General features: G+C 34.9%; 1 protein-coding gene across 3 annotated transcripts in view; it reads left to right on the forward strand.

Annotated features, from left to right (window-relative positions):
• The first annotated feature begins 4,531 nt into the window (after positions 1–4,531).
• Trim9 (E3 ubiquitin-protein ligase Trim9) overlaps positions 4,532–19,281 on the forward strand; it is an 87,888-nt gene continuing 73,138 nt past the window's right edge. For 2 of the 3 annotated variants that reach the window (XM_068294903.1, XM_068294905.1), the window contains exon 1: positions 6,759–8,322. In XM_068294903.1, the coding sequence (XP_068151004.1) occupies positions 7,432–8,322 (891 nt within the window). In that variant the 5' untranslated portion in view covers positions 6,759–7,431. Of the gene's footprint in view, positions 4,646–6,758; positions 8,323–19,281 lie in introns of those variants that run through there. The other variant, XM_068294906.1, reaches the window with a different exon arrangement.

Below are 19,281 nucleotides of genomic sequence, written 5' to 3' on the forward strand. Positions count from 1 at the left end.
ATAATTAAAAAATTTAAAATATTTATTACCTGTTAGGGCATACAAAGTCCTTCTTATTGCTGGTCAAACTTCGTGCTCCTTACATGCGACCCCATCTTCGGTTTTAGTTTGATTTTTCATTAAGTTTTCAGCAGTAGTTTCTTTTCCTTTTTCATTTTCCTCTTATTTATTGTTTCTTTCTCCTTTTTCTTTTGCATCGTTAGTGAAAATTATTTTCAATTAGCAAAGCAACTTGAATGTCGAAATGTTGTCGATGGTCGAACTGAACAACGTCCCGTTTGTTTTTCCTGTCCCCACCTTCTCTTTCTCCCTCTTCGTTTTTCCACATATTTCTTTTGTGGAAATGTTTATTGTGGGAATATGGAATAAAGGATACCAGCGCATTGGGGTCGGTATGTGAAAAGGAAAGGGGCGCAATTTGCACACTTAGCTTTCTCCATGTCAAAAAATAATTTCCAAGAAATTCATTTAACAAAACATGAGCAAAATAATTTAAAATTTTCAATTATTTTTTAAGAAAACTTAAGAAACTATGTTCTGTTATTTAGTTGTTGTAGTAGACATAGCCGAAGGATTAACATGCAAATAGTTTTTTTTTTTTTAAATAATTGAAAGTCTCCACTATCTTAATTTAAATTTAAAATTTGATATTCTCACCCTGTGCAGAATTTATAGAGAAATAATATTCTTCTCTGAGAAATTACATTGGAGCTCTATTTGTTATGGTAAAGAAACTTTTATTCACAACTGTACAAGGAATTTACACCAACAAAATGCTAAAAGTGTAGCGGTAAGTGATATCTAATTTCATAATCAAAACCGCAATTTGATTTGCTCACACAATTCTAATTAAAGCAAGTTGAAAGAGTCGTAAACCGCCCTGCATTTTCTGGTCATCCAACTCCCCCACATCTCGATTCACTCCTAGTGTACGTTCCTTGGCCATTGAGAAACATTTTACATGTCTATTTCATTTACGATTTTCCCTTGTCTATAGCTACTGCCAAAACGCCCTCCCACTTGCATTCGTATCATGTCTCATGTTTTGCTCCAACAAACAGAAATTTTTTTTGGCTATCGTTTGCGGACAATGGAGGCAAGTGGCAGGGAAGATGAGGATGGGATCTACATGCAAGTGACTTGAGTACATCAAAATGTCTAAAATTTCATAATTGCAGTTGGGTTTTCGTTTGTTGTTGAACTGAACACCCCTAACTACATGCACACCAGACACTCCTTCCCAGACCAATTTGAAAATAAAGCTTTTTCCCTCTTGGAATGGAATACTTGGTAAACAAATTTAATTATATAAAATGTATACAGATATGTTTCTTACATACCAAATACTCATTTTGTTTTTGTGGTATTCATTGTAGGTTTGAAATTATTTTAGTTGCATATTAATTTTTGTTTTATAACTATCCAATTATTAATAAATTTCTTTCCAAAACGAAGATAGGAATGTTTGAATAATACTCAGATGGTCATTTATAGGTCTCCAATTTTCTCAGACTCAGAAGAAATACAGAAAAATAAAGAGATTTGAAAGAGATATAGTTGGGTAAGTTCAAGCTTTCCTAAGGTAGTAGAATCTAGAAAGATTCTGAATCCTTTAACGACTTTGTTTCTATTAATTTGGTGAGTACTTTTCCTAAAATACCAATTTGGAAACTTGAAACTCAGAACTGACTGAGTGAAGAGATGTAGTTGAAAAAAAGAGTTCAGAATATCAGAAATATCACATAATGTAAGCTGAAACATGAAAAATAGATTAAAACCAACTTATGATAATTGACACCGTAGAACCCATGCCAAAAAGTGTTTTCCCACATTCGTTTGGCCAAAAGTTTTGTACAATATTCATGCCAATTTCTCATGTTTTAAATGGACTTCCGCTTTTTTTTTCCTTCTTAAATTCCATTTCGCAAGATCATCCACAACAATGAACAATAAATAATTCAAATAATTTACTGAAGGTTGGGCAGTTTTTTGCCGTTTTAAATATATAAAACTTTTAGCGAAAATTCTAGCCACACTTTCACACGTCTCACTTTTATCCCTTCCGCAAAGCTATAGCTTAAATCCTTTTCTGTTCCCTTCCCCACCAATACAAATACATACATACATATATCATGTGGCCAAGGACATTCACAATATGCGAGCATGCATAAAAACGCAATAATAACAGCCAAAAAATTCTGCCTCACTCCTGTGATTCAGATTCAGACACAGACCCAGACCTAGAAATACTTTGGTCACCGCGGGTGCGAAGCGGCCTTTTTTTTCGTCTCGTTTTTGTATACACTTTCTACAAGTGGGGTGCATGTGAACTGTGATAGAATGTGCTTCTTCTAGAGGTATAGTTATTATTTTTATAAGTGTATCTTAAAGCTATTCCTTGACCCTTACAATCAGAGAAAATAATACAGAAAAGATTCGAATATTTGTTTAACTTTGTGTAGTTTTGGAAGAGTATTAAATAAAGTTGATTTCTGCTTTGCATTTTATTTTTTGGTCGTTTTCGGTCAATGTCTGTGGGCTTGCCATGGATCCCTATGGCTGGTGCTCTCTGCCTCCAACAAAAACAACTCCTTTCATGCGTTTTGTGTCGTGTGCCATGTGGTAACTCTGCGGACGCGAATGCCATTGTCGGGTTACAAAAACCAGGAGAACGAACGCCACAGGGTGAAAAAATCCAAGCTTCAACTATAATAACAAAAGGTTCACTAAAAGTTACACGACTTTGGGCATACCCCATGGAAGAAGTAAACAACAAATGAAACTCATTGCATAAGAACTGAGTTTCAATTTCTAAGGAAAAGTTCTAAAACTTTTATAATTTTTGTAAAACAGCTTCTAAGATCATAATAAAATACGTCAAATATAATTTAGTCCTGGATTTGTTACCACGATCATATCATTATTTCTTTAACAATTTTCAAAGTTCAGGAACTAATTTTTCGAAAGGCGAAAAAAGGATATTATTAAAAATATATTTCCAGGGTAGAGCTAACAATATGTGTGAAAAGTTTAACTGGGGGAAAAATGTAAAAATTGTAAGAAAAGGCAGCACGTTCGGTTACTTTTTCTTCCCTTTCCTTTTTTTCGGATATTCTCCAACACAACCAACCACACAGAGTTGTTGCTTTTGCAAGAAGAGCAAGTGTTTGGTGCTATCCCTTGGCTCGTTCGTTCGCTCCTTCGATGGTTCGTACAGGATAACAACAGCCAAATGAGATTAGGAAGGACATTCGCGTATTTAACACACACAGAGAGACACACATACAAGTCAGACAGACAGACAGACAGACGCAGGGTAGAGGAGTAACCAGTAGGATATCCTGACTGCCTGTTAGCCAACTTCGTAGTCTGATGCTGTTGCTGTTGCTGCTGCTGCAAATATAGGGAGTTATGGCTAGAGCTTCTGCTAATATTCCGTGCTGAAGTTTTAGCGCCTCTGTTTTCTCTTACTCTGCTAAAAGTCGCTCCCTGGATTGTCATTTGGTCAGGAAGCTGCAACAGTTTGAGGCATTGTAATTGCTTTTTTGTTTGTTCCCTGGTGCTGAGCAGGATTTTGCGTACAGGGTGGCTCAACAAAATGTTGTATACCCTGTAATTATAAGTTATAAAAGACCATCGGACAGTGGGGCGTACATAACAAAATCTGAATGCCAATGCCTTATAAATATAATCGAAATTTCTCTATGCAAAAAAGTAACACAAACTTTTCGGAGAATTTTCTGTAAGTATTTAAAAATGTTTTTTAGATTTGAAAATCTCCTGTTATAGGGTAACTTTTGAGTCGTTGCTTTGCCGCTTGAGAAAAGAATTTTTTAATTAGATTTTTTTTTGTGTTTTGGATTTGGTAATTTTTATTTTTTGCCTGAGGTTTTGTTTTGGTAAAAAAAATGACACTTTGCTTAAATTGGGTTTTTGCTCTTCTACTGGAAGGAGCTGCTCTATGCACATGGAGGGAGTATGGGGGCGTGGACTTTTGGACATATTTGTTAACGAGTTAAAGCGTAGATAAAGCCAAAATTATGGCCCATGACAAATTGGTTTGTTCATTTGGGGAAGAAGAATTTTGAACTCACTGCTAAAAAAAAAAGTTTTTCATTTCACTTTCCTTGCTAAAGCAAAATTTTCCATTTTTTGTGTTTTGACCAATGCATTTTGTGTTATCGGCTAATGTGTTTGTTATCTCAAGTCGCTGCATACAACTGAAAAACTGAGTCTGATAAGAGTCTGACTTTCACACTTGATGTTAAAGCGAACTGAAAAGCGAAAAAGAAAGAGATTTAAAAACCAAAGGGAACCTCAGGTGGAACAACAGGTAGTACAACTGATAAGCATGCCAACCGAGACAACCGTAAGACATTCCATAAGGAAAACATGCACCGATAGTACGCAATGATCCATAAATATTTGTACACACTGTGCGACAAGAGAAAAGTTTTCATGAATGGCAGGCAAACAAGTGCGAAAGGTCAATACAAACATTGTGAGGTCGAAAAGTCAAGATTACCACAAATTTAGCATCTATAATCCATCACTTATCTGTTTATTTATTACACAAACTCTTAAACGCGTAAAAAAATTGTAAAAGTCTTTATTTACTCTACTTAGGGACTTTAACTTTAAGCAGGTAAGTAAAAATAATTATTATCATTTTCTTAATATAATACTTTGATAATTCATATTTGAAATAGGAAAGTTTAAAGTAATTACATGCTTCAAGTACTTTTTATTGTTTTCTTGTTAAACTTTCACTAAAAATGTATTCAGTAGGTAATTAAATTTGCTTCACTTTACTCAACAAATGTTTATTTAATAGAATTGTTAATTTTTAATCGATTTATATTTTACCTGTTTGTTTTTTGATTTAATAAAACCTTGTATAAGATTTATTTGCATAAATTACATAAATATTAAAATGCATTTAAATCAATTTCAGGAACGGTTTAGGCAAAATCCTTTTCTCGTTTCCTTTTATGTAGTTGTCATTGAAAATGTACCTATATATTTTAATCATATGCAAATCAATCAAAATTTCAACAAATTTATTTGCAAATATCAATCAATATTGAGAATGTGTCTGTATAAATTGTTATTTGTATTTGTAAGAAAATATTTTATTTAACATTTACTTCTGCAAGCTAATTAACGAATGTAGGGAAAATACTTCCAATTAGAGAAACATTTCTCATAGAAAACCATTAGAGAGTGAAAATTTATTTTAATTAAATTTATTCAAAGAATAAAATATTTGCAAGTCTTTCACATTCATACTCATAACAATTTGTAAAGCAGTTTTCCATTTCTTAAATATTTTCTTTCTTCATTTTTTGTAAATACCTCACGAGTTTGTAGAATTCTGTCTAGTTACAGCAGAGAATATATGTTATTTGATTTTGTGTAGTTAGGTTTCCTCAACGTTGATTCAGAGCCAACTAATCGGGGCAATGAAATGTGTGTAGAGGTGCAATAACAATTTGAAACCGAAGTCAAACTCTGGGTTATCTAGCCTGTGGTTATCGGAAGGGGCATGGGTATGCGTATCAAAAGGGAAGTTGGGAGGTACATGTATGTATGTGTATATGGTCAATGGCCAATTGCGCTGAGATATCGGACACCCGAAAGGTAAACACAAATACGACAAAACCTGGAGCAAAACATTTAGATGGCGACCGACCTGTGTTCCAAATATTTATCTAACCAGTTGAATGTGTTGGAACAACAACAAAACGAGGAAATCGTGTGGAAAATGTGGAAAAGGTCTTCGACTTTCATGCGTAATCCGTTTGTCTTAATAAGCCACGTTCTCGATTTAAGTATTTTGATCTGATTTCGAAAGGGGGGCACAATTCCGAAATGGAGAAGGGTCCGTGGCAGGGTGTTAAGTGGCCTAACCAAAGTGTATGTCTCACTTGTCTACGCAAATATTTGACATGCAACGTATTTTGCCTCAATTTATTGTTGGACAAACATTTACTTGACTCTTTTTTTTTCCCTTTTGGTATTTGTGTTGGTCTCTTTTTCTTACAATTCTCGAGTTGAGTAATAAATCACTAAATTGGACATGTTAGCCAAAGTCAAAAAGGGTTGGAGGTTGAGGCCAATAATATGGCGCCTAATTACTAAAGTATTGATTTCTTAGGCGCCAGAATTTAGTATAAATATAATAATATAATGCTTTCTTTATATGATTTGCTTTCGTTTATGTCATCATAAAAGACATGCATACCACAAATTATCAGAACAAAGATCCGATGACTATATAAATTAAACTAAATATTGTAAATGCAACAATCAAAACCAAATTGAAATCAAAAATAGACTGAAACATTTGAAAATTTATAATTTATAATTTTTGGAGATTCGAATTTTTGTCACAATAATTCTTACGAAAAGTTCTAAATTTTTTAAGCAGATAAATACATAAACTAAATGTTATTAAATTCATTTCAAAGTCATTTTATAATAACAATTTGATCGAATATTTTCATTTATTAAAAAATTAAAATTTCTAGCTAAATATATATGTAGCTAATGCCTGGTATAATGTTCTCTCAATCTATGGCAGGGTATTATATACACCAGGATCTCCACCCACATTGAATCCATCGAACTTGCTCGACGTCGGCCATCGAACATGTTGCTAACTGGCGGCTCGAAAAGTATCTGCATCTTTTTGTGTGGTATTTGTATCTGTATCTGCGTGTGCCGTCGGTCGCCTATTCAGTTGTTATCGTCGTAGTTGTGGCAAGCGGTTCTATAGCGCATTTCCAGTTTGACTCAGAGTTTCGTTGTGGACGCTTGTGTCGGCGGGTGAATTTTGAATCTTTCGCCAAACATTTGGCCACCGGTTTTGTGAATTTCAACGTGAAAAACTCGAAGAATATTGGAAAAGCCAAAAAGAGGGAAAATTGTGAATGAGTGAAACGAGTTACATTAAATCAGAAATACATTACATCAAAAATTTTGTTTTAAAGTGTGAGAAATTGTGTGTGCAAAGATCCGAAATATTCAAAAGTGTTAACATTCTGAATTGGCAAAAAAGTGCGAAAAATTGGCACTAAAAATAATGAAATCTGTAAATTAACCAGAGAAAATTCAAATTCAGATATTGCTGATCAAATTCTGCACGAGTGAGATACATTAGGAAAAAGTGGAAAAAAAAATTGCGACAATTTGCCGGAACATATGTTTAGAATCTAAAATCTAAAGAGATAACATAAATTAATCTCAAGTATCCATAGTTAAACAGTTAAACATCCTTGGAAAAATTAAGGTGTAAAAGTGTGAATTTTTGAAAGAAAAAAGCAACTGCAATGTTTTTACAATATAATCAAAACTAAGTTGATAGCCAATCGAAAGGGAGTATTTTGGCAGTGAAATTTGAAAGGAAAATCTTTATTGGACAACTAAGAAATGGAGGACGAGCTAAGGTGTCCCACTTGCAAGCAATTGTATGCGAATCCTGTGCTATTGCCCTGTTTCCATGCTCTTTGCCTTGGCTGTGCCTTGGATATACAGCAACCGTATACACCGGGTGTAGGAGCTGGTGCACCAGCCATAGCATCTGCTGGTGGAGTAACTGGACCACCTAATACACATTCCGCCAATGGCCATCACAACGGTGGAGTAGTCGGCCACGGATCATCTGCTGGCAATCAGGCAAATGCCCGACACAGCTCTCACAGTTCTGCTGCCAGCACGGCCAGTTCGAATACCGGAAGCGATAGCTGCACCTCAGATCAGGATCAATCGGATAAAGTTAGCATTTTCAGTGAGGCCGACTCCGGTGTAGTCTGCTGCTCAAACAATTCTCGTCCAGTGTCATATGCCGGCTCATCGGCAACCGCTCCAGTTGTTGCGCCTCCGGGGGCAGCCTTTTGTCTGACTTGTCCACTTTGCCGCAAATTAATATTTTTCGATGATGGAGGCGTAAGAAATTTACCCACTTATCGCGCCATGGAGGCAATCGTGGATCGCTTTTGTGCCCGGGAGGCTTTGCGTTGTCAAATGTGTGAAACGGATCCACCGAAGGTGGCCTCACTTATCTGTGAGCAGTGTGAGATACGATATTGTGATCCGTGTCGCGAGCTTTGCCATCCGGCTCGAGGTCCCTTGGCCAAGCACAATCTGGTCAAGCCACGTGGCGCTGCCCAGCAAAGGGAATCCGTTTGCGGTGAACATGAGGAGACTCTATCACAGTATTGTTTGAATTGTAAAATCCCAGCATGCAGTTCATGCATTGGAGAGCAACGACATCATCACCATGAAGTCCAGTCCATCAATGTAACTTGCAAGGCACAAAAGGTGAGTGACCAACATCCCCACTCCAAAATGGAGAAAGGGGTACAAATAATGGATATAAGGTGCAGAGACAAGATATGAAAAGTAAATAGAACTAGGAATAGAATAGAAATTTATTGAGAAAAGCAGAAAAGATGGAAAACCAATAACTCAAACATTATGGCCTTGGATTTCTTGAAGTCTACGCCAAGTAGAAGAATATTTTCCCTTGATTGAAATGGAAAAACCGTAAAAATGAAGACTAAACTTTCATCAGTTTCTATATAGTTGACCGATTCGATACACAATAGACATTTACACGACCTCAGGGCAAGGAAGCACATTCGTGTAGAGAGAGAACAAAAAGAACCCATATGGAGGGTGGGGAATGAAATGCTGGCCATATTATCTGGAACAAATGTAGTCCCATAAACGGGACAGAGGGGTGGAAATGGTGTCAGAGAGGGGTGTGTTTAGCGGTGGTGGCTAGGTACAACATGAAAAATGTTGCAAAATACTTCTGAAATGTTCAACTGCAATTTTTGCCAGTGTCATAAATTGTAGAATAGAGAAAAAAGCAGGCCAAGGATACATATTCTAGAAATGGTTAAGGGGCAGCAGTGAAACAGGTTGGGAAAGTACCTGAGCAGGTAGTTGCAACAATTTTATATCCTTTTCTCTATCTCTCTCTCTCTCTCTCTCTCTCTCTGCCTCTCTCTTGAGAGGGTGTAAAAAATGTGACAAAATTTTGCCAACAACAAGAACTACAAACTAATGAGTTGTTGCTGCTGATGACGCTGGTGATGACTCTTTCTCCCGCTTCACTCATCGCATTTTATCTTATCAACACGAAAAATTTTCGTGGCACAGCAAATGAAATGAAAGTTGATTCAGTGCCAAGGGGGAAAAAAGGTAACACGAGGGGCTGAGGCAAAGAGCATTTATGCGGGGGAAGCGGGAATGAGGCATGAGCCTCACCTGGCTGGCATGTGCCATTATGTGATAGTCGTCGTCGTCGTTGATGATGATGATGTGCAGCTGCCTTTTATTGTTTCGTTTGAGTCAGCTGTCTCCAGGATCACAGATTGTATATACATATAAATCTCCTCTTTTTTTCTGCCATTGTTCACCAGCATGAAATTATTTGCCAAATGTAAGATGATTCAACAGCCGGAAATATTTTTCATTTGTTACTGGAAATGCAGTTAACTGAAATGTGATTCCTAGCCAAGTTTTGCTATCAGTTTCCGATAACACAAAATATTGATAACATGCATAAATTTTTGTTTATTGCCGATCGGAATGAACACAAATTTGACTTATAACTGGGTCTTGTAACCCAAATAGATATGCAAAGTAGGTCTCTCCCCCAAGAAGTGTCCTCAAAAATAGGAAACATGAAAAACAGAAAAAGAAATTAAATTTTGTAAAGAAATTAAAATTGATTAATTCAGCACTTGGAATGATTATTAGAATAACTTTACAAATAAGACTTCTTTGTTCTCTCCCTCCCAATCTTGACTTATGACTCTCTCCCACTGATCTCATCCTTTCCCTTTTTTTTTGGTTGATGGTCACTTTCTGTCGCGTTTGTGAAATATTTCGCATTCATTTCTATACGAAAAATGTCTTTCATTTTCGTTGCTTGTCGTTTTCACTCTAGTTTTTCTATTCCCATTTTCCAGTCTTGTTCTTGTCTTAAACTGTCTCGACAGTTGTCTGTTATTTTCGGTGCAATTTGTCACTTTTCACACTTTTTCACTTGTTGTGCGTTGTTTCTGTTGTCCTTTTTCCATTCGCATTCTTATTCCCATTCTCATGTTGCGTCCTTGTGACTTTGGCATATTACAAAAACATTTTTTGGTTGGGATTCTTTTCGCTGTTTGATTTGACAAGAAACGTAGGAAAAATGCAGGTAACCAAAATAAGCGAAATAAATATCAAACGAAATACCAAAAGAGAAAACAATTTTTAAAGGGGCTAAAGTGCTTCTGTTTTATTAAGTTTACTGTTTTTGGCTTAAAGCTTTACTTTGTGCATTTTATTTTATTATTGTTAAAATTTTTTGACTTGGCCTTGATTTTCTTTTGATTTTTAAACTTGTAATTTGTATTTCGAGGTTTCTTCGAATGCTTTATTAAACGTCCTTTTCTTTTTTTTGACTTGGGCCTTGGGAGCACGAGTTCTGGTTAATGAAACTTTTTTTGACTTGGTGACCTTTTCAGGATGTTTTTCTAAATCTGCCTTAACAGGATCAGATTGTCTGAGTAACGAATGATCACTGTTTAAAGAAGTATCCAACTGATTTTCCACCTTCTTGGAGAAAACCTCCTTTCTTTTATTTGCTGTCAAACATTCATACCTATAGACCTCACGCATCGTCATATTATCATAGGTGGCATTCCTTATGCCCGGCGGATTGAAATCGCCTTCAAGTGGCGATGGAGTATACCATCCTGGTTGGGTTTCTTCTAAGTATCCACGTTGAAGTAAATCGTCAAGGCCTTTCCGCATGTGGCTAATCGATTTAATCATATCGGAATATTTCAAACCATTTCGACTAGCTATTTCATAAAGAAGCTCCTCCCCATGAATTGGGCGTTTAAGACTAAGTAAAATATCCAATATAATATAACCCAATGACATGGTAGAAACCTAAAATGTGTTTAATTTTAATAAGAAAACAAAAGTGTGATGCTTATATAATGAAAATAAAAGCAAAAGTAGACGTGTTTGAAATTTACAAGTCCAATTTCGATTTGAGAATTACAGATGAATACATCGCTTAACTTTTGGTTGATAAACACAAGTCTAATAAAATTCTTGTTAAAATATATGTTTAACTATAATACAAAGTTTAACATACACATCACATGTTCTTTAAGTGAAACACTCAAATTGTTGAACTTCAAAGAGAATGCCATAAAAAGTCGTTTATTTTCCAAGTGCCAAGTTTTCTCTCCTGACAAGGACTGGAGGATACATGAGGCATAAATTCCTTCCTTAACTACTACCTTTCACGCTCCCAAAAGAATCATCCTTCTCGAACTAATTACAAGCCAATTACAGAATTTTTTTCGACTTACATATGTATGAATATGTGTGTGTGTGTGTGTGTGTGTGTATGTTGAGAAGCCAAATCAACCAATATAATTAAGCAGAAAAATGAATTACATAATTAATAACACACAAAATTCAACGCTAGAGCTAATTAACACAACACACACAGGACTTGCAAACTGTTTTGGGAGAAGAGAGAGTGGAAGGAAGAAAGGAATGAGGGGAAGGAAAACTCGAGGAAAAGGACATGCCTTTTAAAGACTCAAGTAAAAAGGAAATTTGTTTGTGCCTTAAAAAGATATTTTGTCATGAGCTTAAACATTTAATTTTTTGTGGGTATTAAAAGCCTTATAATTTACCTGTCTACCTTTTTTTTTTTTTAGGTGGGGTGGCTCTGTTGTTGCTTTTTTGTTCCTTCTCTGGAGAATAATTTTCAGGCATTTTTCAAATGCTGAATTTTCCTTTTTTCGTGTGTTTGTGTTTTTTGTTTCTTGTTTTTGGGTGTGTTTGCTGTTTTTTGGGGTCCTCGGGGGCTTTCCCTTTTTCTGTTTTTTGTTGGCTTGTTTGCTTTCTGTCGCCATTGAAATGGCCAGTTAATGTTGCCAGAACTTTTAGCCATATGTAAGCATTGCCACTATACACATACGTATATCTATACATAATGGAGTCACGTGTCTCTCTATTGCAACCCAACTATTTATAGAATTATCCCATTGGGAATACTTCTTCTGTCTATTACCATTTCGAAGTCATCAACATTTTAATTGGCACGTAGTTTTTGATGTGGACAAAAGATAAAATTTGGGTAATTGATATTCCTTTGCCTTCGATCCTAGCTGGACATGAATATCCCCAATTGGGAGAAATGTTCATAAAAATATCAACCAGCGGGGATGAAAATCATTGGCCTTTTGTTGTGATCCTTTAAATGGCAAAAGAAGTGAAAATAAAGCTAATAAAAAAATGTTTCAATATTAATTTAAAATGAAAGAGTTTGTTCTGTAAGTAATTGTAGTTTTTTTTAATTGTTTAACGTAATTGAATGAAAAGGATTGACTTAAGATAAGTATAACACAAATTAAAATTCTCTAGATAATCACTAAAATTACAGATTATAAACTTTAGCTAGAATTTAGATTTCTTAATAGAAATATAATCTAAAAATTCACAAACAAGGACTCTATATGATAAGAAATAACGCAAAAGGATACCATTTTGATTCGTCTGAATTTGTCCAATAAACTTTTCTTCTTTGCTAATACATAAATTTATGGTCTTTACTTACACTAAGACATTTCCAAATATCACTGGGTAGAAACCCAGGGAAAAAAGAAAAACTTGATGTTGACCTTTTCCTGCTGTGATAACTTTTTAATTATTCTTCCACCATAAATGTCAAAATCAACTGTGGACTTGGAGTTTGTGAAAGTTGTGTAAGAGAGGAGGACAGAGGAGAGCTAAGTAGAGTTGCGTGAGAAAAGGAGTGGGGAGGGGGACTGCTGACCCCGCCTAGTTGTTGGTTGTGTCAGCGCTTAGCCGGAAAATTATATTTTCGCTAGGCTTTTCAACGCTAAATGCGAAATTACCACAAAAATGTACAAAAAAAAAGTTAATTTTTTCTCTCATTTTCTCTCTTGCTTTATTTTGTTTCTTCCTTTGTAATTTATGCGCATTTTGCATGACCCAAAGCAATTGTCAAGGTTTTTGTAATCCTGTTTCCTGTTTCCCTTTTTCTTTTTTCTTGGTAAATATTTTTCCCCAAATATTTTGCTTAGCTCATTTTTGTATGTTTTGGTTTTGTGTTTTTATTTGACCGCATTTTTGGTGGCTCTCATTTATTGATTTTATTTTCCATTGATTTTCCATTTTGAGATTCTCTAAATAGTTTTTCTTGTGATCAACCCTCATGACCTCACCCAGTGACCCTACGAAAAATTTTCTTTAAATTTTTATGGCCTTTTTATAGGTTTTCTTGATTGCATTTAAAGGCATTTTTCATGTTAAATGAAAAATTGTTAAAACTATTTGAAAAATGTCATAAATTTCATAATAAATGTTGCATTATATTATTGAATAATTGTATACCCTTTAACTATACAGGATACATTAGTTTTGATTGCTAGTTTGTGGTAAATGAAATGTTAATATGTCTTATTATTGCCAGTCCAAAAGGGTATTTAAACATCGGTGTGAGTAAAGTAAATTTTAAATACTTAGTTTCTTATCACCTCACTAAAAGTTTTTAAACATATTGTCGACACTCTACCATAAATTAGAGCCGATAATTATAATGCTCATTAAAAAACCCTGCAAACTAAAATACATTTAATTTATGTAAATTCCATTTGTTTACTTTCATTCACACATAAAACCAACACACACACACACACTGTGTTAATGCAAAAATAAATTCTTTGTTTTAGAACTCATTTAAATGATAAATACATATAAATAAATAATAAATGGGGGAAAAAAAGGAATAAAAATTTATAGAGTGCTGGCGGTTTTCTATTTGCTTTAGATAGTTGAAATAGTTTTATTTGTTAAATAAATTATTGCACATTTAAGCTGGGACTATAAATTAGCACAAATACTTATGCAAATATATTGAATATAATCAGAGTAGATTTATTCATTAATTAAAAATTCATTGCAAAAATATTTAAGCAAAGTAGTAGCAGATTTATAAAGGGAGATAATTTAAAAGATAATATTTAAATTTTTTATTTTTAAGAGATAATATTTTGTCATCCCAAACATATGGAAAACATTTTTTTCTTGATTTTTCTGCTTTAAAATCTTTTTACATGATTTACAACAGTTAAATCCTTACAGGGATTCCACACCTTTAACAAAACTCACATTAACACTTACTGACCAAAGACCCCCAAAGGACAGGAATCCCTGCACAGTTCCCTACAGATCCCTACCACCGAAGCTCCATACCTCATTTCATCTCTCTTTTTCTTGCTGCTTTTCTTTTTCATGCAAATAAAATTTTGTAAAAAAAAAAAAACCAGAAACCGTCAACAAGCTCGTTGACAGTTGGCACTCTGCAGGACATATAAAAAATGTCGGCAAAATATATATGTATGTATGTATTTATATAGGGACATAAAAAATACATTTAGTCATTGCGTATATATAGTAAAAAGTATTTCATGTTGTAGTTTTTAACGACACCTTATAACTGTCTCGTGCCACCACATGTGGCATGTAGTACGCAGTAGCTGCAATGCAACCCCTACCCCCTACCACAACTTCTTCTTGGACGGGGTGAGTTTTTTATGTGTTTATGCGGTGGCTAATTAAAAAATGAATGGGTAGAAAAGAGAGAGAGAACAAAGAATGGAAATGGTTTTTTACTGGCCATTAAATGAGGCGAGGAGCCGTCAAAACGTTTAAGAGTCATAAAAGTCAACCCTGCTTACCCTCAAAAACCTCAAGCTCCTACCCCTATCCCAATCTACCTAAAACCCCTATATAATCAGCAGACTTAAACTTAAATTGCATAATAACTAAAACTATTGAATTATTTAGTTGGAGTCAAAGCTTTAAAATGTTAAATGTTTACTATTTTCACTTGGTTGAAGTCTTTTTTCATTGGGTTCTAGTTGCCCTTCCTTTATCTCTTTGATGGGGTATATTAGTCATAGTCAGGCGCTCACCAGCTGCAGAAAGAGAAATTCAAAATTAAGATTTTTTAGTTAGTCTTTTTTATCATCAACAAATAAAGCCGAAACATTGAAAACTCATCAAAGTTAGTTCGAAAAATTTATAATTTTGGCTCATACAATCAATGTATTTTTTTTTTTTGGCCTCATAATAATGTGATTAAGTTAAATTTTGTAACAATTTAATAGATATAATATAGAAGAAATACCTCATAATCCAAATATTCAAGGGCTTTAAATTATTTTTTTCCTCTCATTGTCAATACGCATAATTAAAACTCAATTTTCACTTTATGTGTACGAAAATTTCATCGTTTTCTGTTTTTTTTTTTTGCTCTTCCGCTTAATTTGCATATCGCCTGGACAATTTTTGTATTTGTATGTTAAATCAGTTGTAAATTATTGTAAAGCGTTTTTTTTATACCCATTTTGCGCAATGAAAATCTGTTAATTGAATGGTAAATAAAATTTACAGAAATCCTCTTGAAAAAAAAAAAAAAATGATGATAATCAATTATTGCTCAATAATTTGCCCAGTGAAATTTTGCGTTCCTTTGCGTTTTCTCGTCTAATTTGTTTTTAAGTCAACCTTTAAGCCCCTTAGAAAATCAATCAGCAAATCAGAAACACAACTGAATAAGGCATTGACATCATGTGTAAACTATGAAAGACAAATACAGACTACTTCAAGCTTATCAGTTGGAATGATAACGAAGGCAAACCAACCAAAAACCAATCGACAATCTTGCTAATTTCTTTACTGATAACCGACAAAGTTATTTTGTACAACAGAAAGAAATGTTGAAAAATTCTTGGAATAAATGCATTAACGCATTTTTTGGAGGGCAACACTGTTGAATATCGATATTATTGAAGCCAAGCTAATCAAAAATTACTTGAAATAATAGAAAAACATTAATTGAACGGTTCTGTTTCAGTACCAAATGAAGTTTTGTTTTCTAAGAGAAAATAGTTAAAAATATTTACTTTTTATTAACTTCTGAAAACAAATATCTTTTTGTTTTTAGGTTTCATTCCTTTCATACCTAAAAAAATCAAAAAGTATTCAGTATTTTATGACTTCTTCTGTCTGTCTTATTGTTAACTGATTTAATTAGATCACATCTGCAATTAAATATTCAAGCTCTTGATTACCATAGAAGCGATATATATCAAATAGCCGCCAATATCAATTTCTTTCTCACCCATGAACATTTTCTGGTCCGCTCTGGAGGAGGCTACTTATAAATTCAGTGGCATATCAAAGTGCAATTACATGCAGCACGTAGACCATAAAATCCGAATGCACTGACAGACAAACTCACTCAGTCACCAACGCGACTGAGTGACAGATGTTTATCAATAGCAACAGCAAACTCGAAACAAAATTTTTTATTACATTTCCCAAGAAATTGGAATAGTAAAAAAATGCATATGACAAAACTCTCTTAAAGACTTGAATCATGCTTTAATTTCATTCAAAGGCAATCGTCGATAAGAAATCAAGTCAAAGAAATCAATTAAATTTTATGACTAAAGGAAAATATGTACACAAAATAATTGTGGTAAAGCAAAAAGGGTTTTCCTTTTCTGTCAATCAAAGTGTCAATCGATGGGTAGAAAATTGTTGCGGTTAAGTGGATGAGAGAGAGAGAGAGGGGGACTACAATTGCTATAGAAAAATAACTAGTTGTTATTTGTCGCCCATAACAATCTCTAAGTACCTACTATGTGGGAGAAGCAGTAACTAACAAAGTGCAGTACTTTAGGTTACAAACCAAACAGTGGGGCAAAATGAAAATCATTTAAGATAAGATGTACATTGAAGGTATGTTCAATGTAACGGTGGCATTTGCCTCACTGTTGGGGGAGATTCTGTTCGCTTAGTCTAACAAAAGTGACAACTTCATGAACTATTCAAAGTGCCTCAAACTGGCTGGATGGTTGGATGGTTGGTTGGTTGGTTGCCTTTGCTTTCCCCTCAGGTGCAGGTGCAACTCCCTTTGTGCCTGGCATGTCCTGTCCAACTATTTGTCTCCCGGAGGTGTGTGTGTGTGTGGTTAGAGCGTGAAGTGCTTTACCTTGGGTTTAGCTTAGCCCCCAACCACTAGATCTCGGTGTTTCTGTATGTGGTGTGGCCTGTCAGTTGTCAGCGTTTTGTTGACAGTCTCTGGACATTGGTTAGACCCACACAAAGAAAGAGTGAGACAGAGTGAGAGAGTAAGCCCCTTCTACAAAACCAATCGCAAATCCATTTCATTTCTATCAATAATTGATTCACATTGATTATTAAAATTTGATTTACTTAGTTTTTTAAGATAATATTAAATTTTTACTTTAACTAATTACGAAATTTCTCTTCCCCTTGCAGGTACGTTTCATAAATAAGTTCCCTTTGATTCTTCAACCGCAAGTAAGTCCTGAGCCTTGAGGTCAACAAACCAAAAAGCTTCTGCTCTCTGTGTTTGTCATAATCAGATTTCCAACACGTGGCCAAGTACTTGGACTCTAAAGACTAAAAAAATGAGACCAAAAATGAACAACAAAAATTTATTATAATTTTTGTTAATTAAATTTTGGTGTATAGAAAAGCCGCTTAAAATCATATTTTTTATTCTCAAACTCAAATTGTAGCCGCTGGGCAATGTGGTGGAATGGAATGGCAGGCAGTCAGTCAGCTCTTGTCAACAAATGCCCCATGACTCTCCTTCGAAAATTGAAAACGCAGTTTTTTCCTTCTTGCTTTTCCCCCTCTGCGAGCTTTTCATCTGTCTGTGGGAAATTTTTTTTAATCAATACGCAACCTGAGGCTGAAAATGTTGATAAATATTTTTTTTGGTGGCCCTACACAAAGATATGAATTTTATATCATTTGGTTTTTTCTTTTTATGCCCAAAGGACATTTTAAGGGCTTTCTCTTCGGCTGTAATGGAAGAGAGTGATTCAAATGGAATCACAGCCAGATTTAATAGTGTTGAAAGCTTTCAAAGGACTCGAATATTTATTACCATTTTGGGCACATCTAAGAAATGAAGGAGAGAAAACGTTATGTATTGGAAAACTAAAACTTCAAGTTAATAAGAGTTGCTGGAAAATGTTTCATATTAACTGTTACGATTCACAATTAAATCTTTAACCAATATTAGATGTATTTTTAATACAGTTTATTCAACCTTTCTGTAAAATCTGTATTTAACTAATTTCCTCTCTGCTCTGGCATTCCACAAATTCCCATTAAACTGGATGACCAATTAACGTTTCAGCTTGATAACATATTTTCTCGTCTCGTCTCTTTTGACTCGTTTTCGTACATAAAACACAAAACTGTGGTTTCTCATCTCAACCGCAAATAAAAAATTAAATCCTTAATCACATAACGTTAAGGCTCAAGTGAGACCCAAACAACACAAAGTCAGGCAGACGAAGGGCAAAGGATTGAGAATAGAGAGAAAGCGAGAGAGAGAGAGGACCCACTCCTTAGAGATTTCTGCACTTGTGAGTCCAAAAAGTGCCTCGGGCGAAAAAAAATATACAAGTAAAACAAACAAAGCATTGCAGCAGCAGCAGAGAGCACGTGTTGTTGTCGTTGTTGCTGTTGTTGGCTGTGCTTATGATATTATTGCACTTGTCACATGCACAGACACACACACACACACACACACAAACATATATGCACCACAGGCTGGCGACCCCATAAAGTATGCAAAGTTTTTATGCCAAAGCGCAAATGAAAACAGCAAACATAAAACAAACGACACGACTCAAACGTTACAACATGCATAGAAAGAGAAAGAGACAGAGAGACGGGGACAGAGACAGAGACAGACGGTGGACAGGTGGTGGCATCCTCTCTCAGGTATGCATTTAGTCTTTGGCAAAGGCATGCCAAGGACCTCAATCTGGAAATATGTCAACAGAAGCTTTGCCATCCTCAACTCAACTCAACTCAGCTCAGCTCGAAATCAACTCAAAAATCAAATTTGCACATATCTCTATATCTTCATCTCTGTCACATGCTATCTCACTCACACACTCTCTCTGTGTGTTGTGTATTGGAATGAAATGCATTGAAATGTTAGCCAAAGAGTTATTATGGGTATGCATAACTCAAAGAGCGACAAAGACAGGCTATGATGAATCAAGAAGCAAGTACACTGTGAAAAAACATTGTTGTTAAGAATAATTACTTCTTAAATAACTCATTGCATTGTGGCTAAGTCGAAAAGGAAATCAAATTGCCCGTCCTGAT

Source organism: Drosophila tropicalis, unplaced genomic scaffold, assembly GCF_018151085.1.
Source record: "Drosophila tropicalis isolate 14030-0801.00 unplaced genomic scaffold, ASM1815108v1 contig_845, whole genome shotgun sequence".
NCBI classification, from domain to species: Eukaryota; Metazoa; Arthropoda; class Insecta; order Diptera; family Drosophilidae; genus Drosophila; species Drosophila tropicalis.